This window comes from Oncorhynchus nerka, linkage group LG23 (assembly GCF_034236695.1).
Source record: "Oncorhynchus nerka isolate Pitt River linkage group LG23, Oner_Uvic_2.0, whole genome shotgun sequence".
In the NCBI taxonomy this organism is placed as follows: Eukaryota; Metazoa; Chordata; class Actinopteri; order Salmoniformes; family Salmonidae; genus Oncorhynchus; species Oncorhynchus nerka.
Window position 1 is genome coordinate 48,673,512 of NC_088418.1, and position 12,278 is coordinate 48,685,789.

General features: G+C 41.7%; 2 protein-coding genes across 3 annotated transcripts in view; both read right to left on the reverse strand.

The window, feature by feature from the left end:
* LOC115106107 (pleckstrin homology domain-containing family A member 5-like) overlaps positions 1–12,278 on the reverse strand; it is a 198,176-nt gene that overhangs the window by 19,609 nt on the left and 166,289 nt on the right. The window lies entirely within an intron of this gene.
* Positions 655–7,145, reverse strand: LOC115106980 (toll-like receptor 13). Its single transcript, XM_029630245.2, is given in 2 exon segments — positions 655–3,809; positions 3,812–7,145. Coding segments are annotated over 2 exon segments (2,823 nt in total). The 5' UTR covers positions 6,492–7,145; the 3' UTR covers positions 655–3,666.

Below are 12,278 nucleotides of genomic sequence, written 5' to 3' on the forward strand. Positions count from 1 at the left end.
ACGGTACACTACCTACTACCTCCTGTAAAAGGCACTGTACAGTACCTACTACCTCCTGTAAAAGGCACGGTACACTACCTACTACCTCCTGTAAAAGACACTGTACACTACCTACTACCTCCTGTAAAAGACACTGTACACTACCTACTACCTCCTGTAAAAGACACGGTACACTACCTACTACCTCCTGTAAAAGGCACTGTACACTACCTACTACCTCCTGTAAAAGGCACTGTGCACTACCTACTACCTCCAGTAAAAGGCACTGTACACTACCTACTACCTCATGTAAAAGGCACGGTACACTACCTACTACCTCCTGTAAAAGTCACTGTACACTACCTACCACCTACTGTAAAAGGCACTGGGCTCCAGCTCCCTCTCACAGGAAATGGTCTGTAGGTAATACAAACCAGTCTTAACCATTTAACCGTCTCTTCTTGAAAAAAATATGTCACTTTAAATTCCAAGTACGAACGACTCAAATAATAACATCTAGCTGTTTTTTTCTTCTTTTTACAACTAGATGTTATTTTGGGAAATTACAGAGCTCTACCCGGCGGTTGAGATCTCAAGAGGGTCATACTAGCATTAGAATAGTAATTTGCATGTCATTCATTTAGATCTGCTTGAATTGCTTTTATACAGTAGATATGTTTATATGTTAATAAGGATAGATGTCAAATTTGAACAAATCATGGTCATTTTGTGTCCAAATCGGTGCATTTTTCAGTGCTGTATCGCGCAACGTCCCCAAAATAGTTGTTACATTTCTAATGACGCAGGTTTTTCCTCCATGTTTCACACATGTTCAGGCTACCTTTTGAGATCATGTATGACAAAGTGTATTTAAAAAAAACTAGTATAGGCAAGTAGGAGAGTTGTTCAGATATCTTATTTTCAATACAGAACACACTTACATTGAACTTTTAAAAATGATTTATTTGGTATAAATATGGGTTACAGGAAAGCTCATCAGGCGTCTGTAAATAGAGGAAGTTCTTGGAAATGATCACAGCTATAATGCTACACGCACATACCCATACACACACCACATGTGGAAAGGGAGGAGACAGAGCAATGTGTCCTCCCGTCACTAAGTCTTCTTGACCATTTTGGAGTGCCGCCATTTCCTAATGTCCTTGAATTTGGGATTTCACTTCAAGTATGTCACCATTATCTGCTACTGTAGTCTTCTCCAGAGCCCTGTAGCATATGCCTTTATGCAGGTTGACGTTTATAGGGATGAATCTTCTCCTGAAGGCCCAGCTGAGCGTTTTCCGTTAAATGGGCCAGCCGCAAAGTCAAAATTGGCTATATAGTAAAACGTGTTTAAAAAATAAAAAATTAGCTTTTAGTTTAAGGTTGGGCATAAAGTTATCAGTGTGGTTAAGGTTAGGTTCAAAATCAGATTTTATGACTGTGGCTATGCCCGATAGTGACCACCAGTGTTGGGATTAGTTACTTGAAAAAGTAATATATTTCCCGCTAGTTACCACCAGAGTGTTGGGATTTGTTACTTGAAAAAGTACATATGAATCATTACATTTAAGTAACACGTTATATTCCTATTTATGTTACTTTGCGTTACCTTCATGAAAAAAATCTGGCTCGCCGACAGACTCCACTCTGGGTCGATATCATACTGTACTCACTGACAGGTATCTGGTCGACTCTATAGGAATGTACAGTACGACGGATGTAAATTGAGTGGCGGAAAACGTAGCAGAAATCCTGAGATTCGTCTGCCGCGCCCTCCCCTCTGTAAATCTACCCACCCACCTAGGCAGCGCCGACATTAACAGCTTTCCAGTCTTATCTCCCTGGCTTTCCCTGTGACAATGTCATGTGTGTGTCTCCCCCTTCTCTCTATGGAGTCCATAGTCACCTTGATAAAGAACGGGACCCCCTGGCCCGTCTGCAACTTTCACCCTGGACGACCACTAGGAAGACCTGGGGAGGGCTTAACTTGTGGCTAGAGAGATGCTTCTGTGACCAACTGGGTATGAACCAGAGTCTATTACTTGTGTTTGCCCACAGAGCTCAAGCCTCAAGGAGCTAACATAAATTATTCAGGTCTTAGCCAAGGTTACTCCCGGGGAAGACTTGACCTCTAGTTTGAGGGATGATGCTTCTCTGTGGCTTATACTGATAAGGCTGTACTCTCCATCAGACACCATAATAATGGAGGCTAGACAGCCATAACAGGCCTATTCTGTGGCCTACCATAGCCAGTGCATTGCTGGTCTAGGCAAGCTGCTGAAAACTGGTCTGATAAGAGGACAGTTCTCTGTGGTCGTTGAAAATATAGATAACTCCTTCTGCTTATGCTAAGGCAGGGGAATTGTTTTTTGAAGGCCCAACGCAGTCAAAAGCGAGTTTTTCCTGTGTTTTATATATATTTACACACAATGAGGTTGGAATAATGCTGTGAATTTGTGAAAGTGATGAATAATGCCCGTTTAGTGTAAGAGCTGTTTGAAAAGATTGCCTGAAATTTCAGCCTGTTTTGGTGGGATGGAATTTTGCATGCCTGGCGACGTCACCAATTCTTGCTTGAGAAATTGCTATTTGCTAAAACACAATTTTTGTTTCTTTTTGACCATTTTAATTGAAAACAATCACGGTAAGGTATTTAAATGTTAACAGTTATCAATAGTCAAATAAATCAATAAAACAAGGTTCACGCCAACTCACAAATATAGCGCAGAAATAACAATTGTCCAGAAAGGGAGTCACCTCCCCACACCCATGAGTTAAGAATTGTTAAATGACATATGTAGCAGACCATATACAGACAAAAAATGTGTTAAACAACTAACAACTAAATGTATGTACAAACCTCTGATCTATGTTGAAATTAAAATAAATTGTTCATGGTCATTCATGCATTGTCATTCAAAGCAGCATACAGCAGATGGCCACATTGGTTTTACCCTGATATACAACACAAATAGTATAAAACAGTGATGGAGCCTTTTTTAGGTCCTCTAAGCAACAAAGACACAAATAAACATATGTGTTAGTGATAAGGTGTTGAATTTGGAGAGAAAAAAATAAAACAGGCTTATTTAATTTAAGGAATCAGAATTGTCTAAACAAGCCTCAAATACCGGTAGACGTTTTGTACCGAGGATTATTAAATCATTTTAAAAAACGTTTTCTCCCCAATTGGTAGCTACAGTCTTGTCCCAAAGCTGCAACTCCCCTACGAACTCAGGAGAGGCGAAGGTCGAGAGCCATCCGTCCTCTGAAACACGATCTTGCCAAGCCACACTGCTTTTTGACGCGGAAGAAGGAAACACAGTCTAGCTGGCGACCGAGATGCAGGTGCCTGCCCGCCCCAAGGAGTCAGCTTGCAGGCGCTCGGCACACCACAAGGAGTCGCTAGAGCGAGATGGGCCAAACCCTGCCTTAACCTGGATGACGCTGGGCCAATTGTGCGCCACCTCATGGGTCTCCCGGTCACGGCAGGCTGTGACACAGCCTGGGATTGAACCGGGTCTGTAGTGACACCTCAAGCACTGCAATGCACGCCTTAGACCGCGGCGCCACTCAGGAGGCTCTTAGTACAGAGGACTTTTAACTGCAAATGCAATACCTCAACAAATCTGCTAACATTATTTGTCTCAGCATTAACACAAAATTGTACATAAACCTCTGATCTCAGGCTTCAGTTGGAGGTTTCAGTTTAGCCCACAGTCTGTCCCAGAATGCCTGGTGCTGATGGGGGTCCTGGGGCCAGTCCAGATAGGTCCTGGTCTTCACCAGGCGAGCCAGCCTGTGGTGGGCAGACAGCCTGCGAGGGGTATCTTCTCCAGGAAGACCAGGAGGAGGATGTCCCTTTGTTCCACCTGCAGTCTGGAGGTGGCCAGCTTCATCTCCAGGGAGCACCAGTTACTGTGCAGGTAGTGGCGACTGACCAGGCAGAGTGTGCGACGGCTCCGGTAGAGGCTGTCTGTGATGTTCTCCACAATGTCCTTCCCCAGCTGGAAGTCCCTGCTGTGCAGACAGAGGCGTAGGAAAGGGGGACCCCTCTTCTCCAGGTTGGGTAGTAGCTCCTCCACCACCCAGCGCTCATCCTTCCCGCTGTAGGAGACAAACGCATCGTAGTGGTAGCGCCCCCTGGTGTTTGATCGCATCGCCTCCGACAGCCAGCCAAGGATGATGTAGTAGAGGGGGAGGAGGTAAGGACCGGCCAGATTATGGACCAGCACCACCAGCATGAAGAAGATGACTCCCAGGCCAGTCGCAGCAAAGAGCACAAAGCCCACCTCTGTTGTGCAGTTGGCTTCTGTGTACTTGACAAAGTTAGGTGTGTCTAGTCCATTGTCTGACAAGCATATCAAGTCCTCTAAATTATACATAACTTCATGATTAAGCATGATCACTTCAACCGGCCTGTACCCCTTTGCCCATGCAATGAGCCAAGCATTGTCACAACTGCAAAACATCTGTAATGTATCAAGTATCAAATACTTTAGGCTAGAGAGAGGTTCAGTAAAGCTGTAGATTACATGATAAACGTTCTCGATACGCAAATATAACGTTTTCAAGGATTTAAAGTCTTTAGTTAAACCCCCCTCCAAAGAGTCAATCCTGCAGTTTGAAAGTTTCAGAACCTCCAGTTTGGTCAGGTTGTGAAAAATGATGTCGGCAGAACGCTGTATTAAAAGATCCACCTGTACTAGAGTCAGTTTCCTCAGGTGAATCAGCTGATTCATTGATGTTAAATCCACACTTTTAGCTGAAAGCTTTGACCTGTACACAAATGTCTCTACAGACCTGAAGTACTTTCCCATGAATTCAGATCCACAAAGGAATTCTTCAGCATCAGCATGAAGATGGGTTACAGACTGAAAGAAGGGTCTGTCACAGTCTTCAAATGACACCGTCTGGCCTTTGAGTTGGAGACTCAGGTTCTGTTTAGATGTGATGTTACTGCCAATAATCAACTGCATTGGCCTCATACCTGAACTAATGTACAGATGAGTCAGGTGACTCAGAACGTCACCGAATACAAGTGTCAGATTCAGCTTTATCACGGGTTCTCTTGGTGGATAGTTCAAGTACCCCAGAAACACTTGTCTTAGACAGGTAAGTTGTGCGAAAGACATTGCTTCAATATTGTAGATCTGTGGATTTTCCCTGAGGTCTAACAATGTCAAACTATGTAAACCGATAAACGTGTTTGCATGCAACTGGGTTATACTATTTTGTGTCATGTCTAAGGACTCCAGGTTTGCCAATCCGAAGAAAGCAAAGTCTTCAATGTTTGAAATGAAACTACATGACAAATCTAGAGACCGCAGGTTCTCAAGACAGCTGAACCGTTTTGCAAAAAGCGTTTGTACATTGCTCGACATGAAAGTGAGTTCTGTTAACCATGTGATTGGTTTTTCTCGGAATGAGCAGAGGTCAAGACTGTTTTCTGTCTGGCTAGATACATATAACATTTTAAGGTTTTTGAGACTGGAAATAAAATTAAATTTCAAATGGGGAGAAGAATGGAAGGCTCCAGGTCCATCAAAACCCATATATTCCAGCCCAATGCACAATTCAACACTGGACATGGAGAGGCTGCTTGTATTGACATTGGCAAAATGTATTTCCTTGATTGAAAGCAAAAACACTACATTACAGATACTTTCAAAATCAATGCTATTCCTACCATAGGAACACAAGAGCTGGATTTGCTTAATGCCAGACAGGGGAAGGCGCAGTAGGACATCCTGGTTTAGGCCCCCAGAAAAACGTGTCAGGTTCTGGAGACAGGCCAGTGCACCTTCCTCTATATGGTTTATTTGACCGAAATCTAAATTGACGCTTGTTAGATTGCTTTCGGTAGCTTTTAAGATGGAGCAGTTTGATTGGTTTAACGATTGTATATTTGGTGCATGTACATTTAACTTTGTAAGTGAAATTATATTAACTATTCTGCATAGTATTTCTGACAAATTCTCTACACAGGGTTCATGAATATAGACACTTTGTAATTGAGGTATGTAATGGAAAACATCTGGTGCCATTGCTGATAGCCTATAACCAAATATGGTCAAATTACTTAGCTTGACTAGATCTCTGAATGTGTTAGGCCCAATATGACAATCGCAGCACCCAGTGACCAATCCATTAATGTACATATGTTGCAGATTTTGAAGGCCCTGGCTATTCCCAGCTGGAAGGATTTGAGGAAAACAGCCTCCAATGTACAGATACTCCAAATACTGAAAACGAGCGAAAAAGCCCAGAGACATGGAACTATTTTCCCCACGTTTCATAGATATGCAGAGGGTATTGATATTAGAGGGAAGTCCAAGCAGATCCTCCTCGACGGCTGTGACATCTCGACAGGCAGCAGTGTACTGTTCTGCCCAAGGACAGTAGTTCCAGGTGGGAAAGTATTCCTCGCTGTTATAAACGTGGCATTTAGGATGCATCCATCCACTAACACTCTGAATCAACAGGAACAGGGAAAACATGGCTCTCATCTCTCCCAACAACAGTCAAATCTACTGAGATGATTGTTCGGATCCGGTTGAAATGAGTAGAATGTTGGTTTGATACAGTAACACCCGTCGGAGAGCTGCAAACAGTATGGAGCCTTTCTTCTTATTTATTCCTTTCAGATGCCTTTCTCCTTGGTGACTAACAGCTCCAGTTGAATGGTACTTAAAAGGTTACAAAGTCATTCTCTAATGGTTAGTTTGGTTCCAAAAGTAAATAAAGTATAACATGTCCCACAGTCAATGAAGAAATTAGTGGAGGGCTGCAGTGTGTTCTCTGTCACAGTTAACGTCTGTGAACATCTGAGGAGCAGCAGAACTGTATGCGTACAGTACAGTCATAGTGTCTGTTAAACAGCTTGTGAAAGTCTCTATTTTACAGCTCTCTTTCTGTTCCTCAAAAAAAGACAGACATTCTTTCTGTTCCTCAAAAAAAGACAGACATTCTTTCTTTAAAAAAAAAGACAGACATTCTTTCTTTAAAAAAAAGACAGACATTCTTTCTTAAAAAAAAAGATAATTGACATGAAGGATATGTTTGAACATGATAGATTTCAGAAGATCACTAAGATATCTGTAAGAGATACAGAGGGTCAAAGATCATACTCCCAAGAGGTTAGCATGTCTTGGGGGTATGATCTTGGACCCTCTGTAACTTTCTCACTCATCATTATTCACATTTCATTCAGGATTATCTGTAATCATGGTAAAATCCACATGAATGTAGAAGTGTTTAGAAACATTACATTTTTATTTACAATAAAAGTGACTCCAAAATGACACAATACATTATGGGCACAAAATAATCTGAAACAACCAAAACAAACTGCAAATGCATCCAACAAGTTTGTAGGGTCACAAGCTTGATGTAATCAGTTCATGCTAGAAACATGGGACCAAATACTACAAAAAATACTACTTTATTTCCAAGAATCTTCAGGGTTGTCAATAATTTCGACCCCTACCTTTGAGAAGAAAAAAAATACATTTGACTTGTTAAATAAACAAAATCTCTTTCTCTGAAAAATTGTATTAGTATAAAATAATATAATTTCCCAGTTTTGTGAGCATACAATATAGCTCAATATTTTATACAGTCACTGTTGCTAATCTTAATCCTTTGAACTCTCTTCTTGAAAAACATATTGTTGATAAAGTAAGCATTCCTATAATTCAAATAACAACTCCCAATAGTTATTTTTACAACTTCATGTGTATTCTGTAAATTACAGAGTTCTACCAGACGGTTGAGAAGTCAAGAGGTTATTACTAGCAATGCCATAATAGAATGGTAATTTGCATAGCATTTTTAATCATCTAAACAATATTTCTCAAATTAATTTAGGTTTGCTTGGATGGCTTTTTCTATGTAGGTTAAGCATTGTTAAATGAGGACGGATGTTATGGTAATTCCGTCAGTCCAAACATGAAAATTCAATTACATTGAAATGAATGCGTTTTCAGGTGGTTTATAGTGTACAATGTCAATCAAAATGGTTCTTAAATTTCAAATGATCCAGGTTCTTCCACCATGTTTTCCACATATTCAGACTACATTTAGAGAAAATTAAGTGCAGTTTTCAATTACTATTATATAGATAATTGTAAAGGCAACCTTAAGTCTGAATATTGATTAATTGACCCCATGGGTCATGAAATGTGGTTTAACACCAATTTATGCTGCCTAATATAATGAGTTGACAACAATTTAATTATATTTTTCACCAAGTATTTTTAATTAAAAAAAATATTAATCCATCATACATTTTACTGACATATCAACTGCTTGGTTGAGCACATTTAAGAATTCTTGCTTTATAGCCTTTTACATTTTAACTATTTATTTTCATATTCCTACTCTTCAATGTCTAACAGGAATGGTGCAACTGAATTCCTGTCTTTTATCCCATATCTTTGGTGACTGATTGAGTTCTCTTACAGCCCTCTCGATGGGCAAAGTGCCAAAACACTAAACTGCAGCAACCCAAAAGGATACAAATGATGTACATTTTTGCAAGAGGGAGTTGACCAATCAATAGGTATGTGCAGCTTTCCAGAAGGACAACCATCTCTGCAGCACTCCGACAAAATCAGACCTTTATGGTAGAGTGGCCAGATGGAAGCCCCTCAGTAAATTCAATTACCGCCCACTTGGAGATTGCCAAAAGGCACCTAAAGGACTCTCGGACCATGAGAAACAAGATTCTCTGGTCTGATGAAACCAAGATTGAACTCTTTGGCCTGAATGCCAAGCGTCATGTCTGTAGGAAACTACGGTGAAGCATGGTGGTGGCAGCATCATGCTGTGGGGAGGTTTTTCAGCAGCAGCGACTGGGAGACTAGTCAGGATTGAGGCAAAGATGAACAGAGCAAAGTACAGAAAGATCCTTGATGAAAACCTGCTCCAGAGCACTCAGGACCTCAGACTGGGGTGAAGGTTCACCTTCCAACAGGACGACGACCGTAGCACATGGCCAAGACCACAGAGGAGTGGCTTTGACAAGTCTCTGATTGTCCTTGAGTGGCCCAGCCAGAGCCTGCACTTGAACCCGATCTAACATCTCCGGAGAGACCTGAAAATAGCTGTGCAGCAACGCTCCCCATCCAACCTGACAGAGCTTGAGAGTATCTGCAGAGAAGAATGTGAGAAACTACCCAAATACAGGTGTGCCAAGCTTGTAGCTTCAAACCCAAGAAGACCCAAGGCTGTAATCGCTGCCAAAGGTTCTTCAACAAAGTGTTGAGTAAATGGTCTGAATACTTATGTAAATGTGATATTTCAGTTTCTTATTTTTAACACATTTGCTTTGTCATTATGGGGTATTGTGTGTAGATTGATGAGGGAAACAAAATTTAGTCAATTTTAGAATAAGGCTGTAACGTAACAAAATGTGGAAAAAGTCAAGGGGTCTGAATACTTTCCGAATGCAATTGTAGATACATGGACTGACACGATGCAGAAATGATGCATTTAGTTTGAACCTTTCATTTTTGATTGGAGAACGAATCGATGTGATTCGATATGGTTTGCTCCATAAATATTTTCCATTCCAAATTAAAACCTGCTGTTGATGGAGCTCATGAGCTGGGCCTCTCTGAGCTGGATCTGGGCCTCTCTGAGCTGGATCTGTATGAGCTGACGTGTGTGTGTGTGTGTGTGTGTGTGTGTGTGTGTGTGTGTGTGTGTGTGTGTGCGCGCGTGTGTGGACGTGTTTAACGTCCACAATAGCATCAGTTTCTCTTCTCCTTTCTTTACGGCCATGAAGTGCACCTCGCAAAAGTGATTGCTGTCCTCGTTATGAAATTATCAACTTTACCCTGTATATCTAAAAATGACAATATACACTGATTGTTTAAAAAACTATTGCCGATAGAGAACCTGAACAATCAAAATAAAATTTGTCGTAAGCCCCATTCAGCAGGTACAGCCAGATGAGAGTTGTGTTTCCGGTTTACTTTCACACAATTTCAAACAGCAAAAAAATAACAATAAACTAGCAAATTACATAGGTTGTCACTCAACTAATAAAGCCTAAGATCACACAAGCCATTTTAGCATTTGCAAGCTGAAGGTGGCGCACAGATGTGCAAGGTCAGGAACAGGCTGCCTACCTCTCGTTGGTCAGCGCGCGAAGCTGGGCACCGTGCGCAGTTTGACTAGGCTACTGATTTTGCCTGGGGGTTGTTCGGCTTGCAAATTACTTGTAGATAAATGACAGTCAACAGAGTTACATGTGGCTCCACACTGTTGTCACCAAATATTAGGTATTTTCGGAAGGCAGAAATAATGTAATATGAGCATCAATAAATTGTTAACCGGCGATTCTTAGCATTTCAGTAGATTTTTGAACCAAAATGTACATTTAGCAGGCACTCTTATCCAAAGTGTCTTATAGGACCTATTAGGGTTAAGTGCTCTCCTCAAGGGCACATGGACTGATTTTTCAACTAGTCGGCTCAGGGAATCGAACCGACGATCTTTCGGTTACTGGCCCAATGCACTTAACCGCTAGGCTACCTGCTGCCACTAATTACCTGTGTATTTATCTAATTAAAGCATTATGCTAATAAGTCCCAGCTTTAGCTTTACCTTTCCTTTATATACCTGGGAGACACAATTAATGGCATATCATTAACATATCACAGACACACTCAGGTCTTTATCAGGAGAGGAGAGCCATGGTTAGGTCATGACCTCATTACAGTAAGAGGTGATTGACCACAAGTGTTAATATGAGTCAGTGACACAAAGACACCAACGGCCTTTATGAAGTCTCAAAATCATGTCCAGAAACTAGCCTGTATATGATAAATAAAAGCATATCCCCTTGAGGATGAGACAGAGCATCTGACAGTATTGTAAGCCTACAACAACTGCATGGTTAGAGTCCATTTGGCATTACAACAGTAAGCTAAAAAGGACAGGGGACATTAAAAGAACAGGGGGCTCAATTGAACCAGTCCATTGTTTGTGCTGTTTAGCATCAGTTCCTCTGAGTCCTTCCTCTTTTCAGAGTCTTAATTGCCGTAAACAAATGCAGTTTAATGGATGGTAGAGAGGGAAAATGGAAAGTAGGGCGCTGGCCCTAATCTGTATTCTCGCTGGCTCTGAGACTAGGCTATAGCAGAGGCTGCAGGCTGAATGTCTGGGCTCCTAATATGGTCTTATTACAGTAAATTCACAGCCAGAGAGAGTAGGGACAGAGAGCTCAGTGGTAAAGAAGACATAACCTCAAACACAGCCAATAACCAATGTCATACAAGCACAGGGGAATAAAGTATGCATTTATAACTTATGTTCTACAAACACTTCTGTAGAGCCCAGTGAGCTATAGCAACAGGGCTCCCGAGTGGCGCAGCGGTCTAAGGCACTGCATCTCAGTGCGAGAGGCGTCACTACAGTCCCTGGTTCGAATCTAGGCTGTATCACATCTGGCCGGGATTGGGAGTCCTATAGGGTGCTGCACAATTGGCCCAGCGTCGTCCGGGTTTTGGCCTGGGTTAGGCCGTCATTGTAAATAAGAATTTGTTCCTTATCTGACTTGCCTAGTTAAATAAAGGATAAGTAAAAACATAGCCAATACCTTTACTGGACAGCTATCTTTAAATACATAATAATAAAGTCCTGTACTAGGTGCAATGCATATGGATTTAATTGATCTATATTTCACAGTACAACAGTTCTAATATCTCACCTTGCTGCCCACAGTTCAAATAGAAGCTTGGGACCAGAGCGTTTGCTTTGCACTGCTATGTACACACTATCTCCGTCAAAGGGAATTGGAAACGTGAGAACACCAGATTGTTGGAATAACACAGAGAGGGAATCAGTATTTACACGTACCAAATGGCCCCCTATTCCCTATGTAGAGCACTACTTTTGACCAGATCCCTATTGGTCCTGGTCAAAAGGAGGGCACTACATAGGGAATAGGGTGCCATTTGAGACGCCACCCAAACACATGTCATCTGGAAGTTTCCCTCCTATTCCCTGGGCTGTTATAGAGGACTGATGATGATGCAGTAGGAGCATTGAGCGGTGCTCTACTGGTAACAGGGGCACAGGTCCATAACTTATTCATCTAAAGGAATGGGAGGAGGAGAGTAAAGAGACAGGGAGAAAACATTCCCTCGCTCCTGTTCTCAAACAAGCCCAGCAAAATGAGTGCATGATCCCTGACGACATACAGTGGTGACATGAAAAGCTTTTAGCTCTCGCGGCCAAGGATGCTAGAGTACTGTGCAGAGACAGTGAAAGAGAGAGAGAGAGAG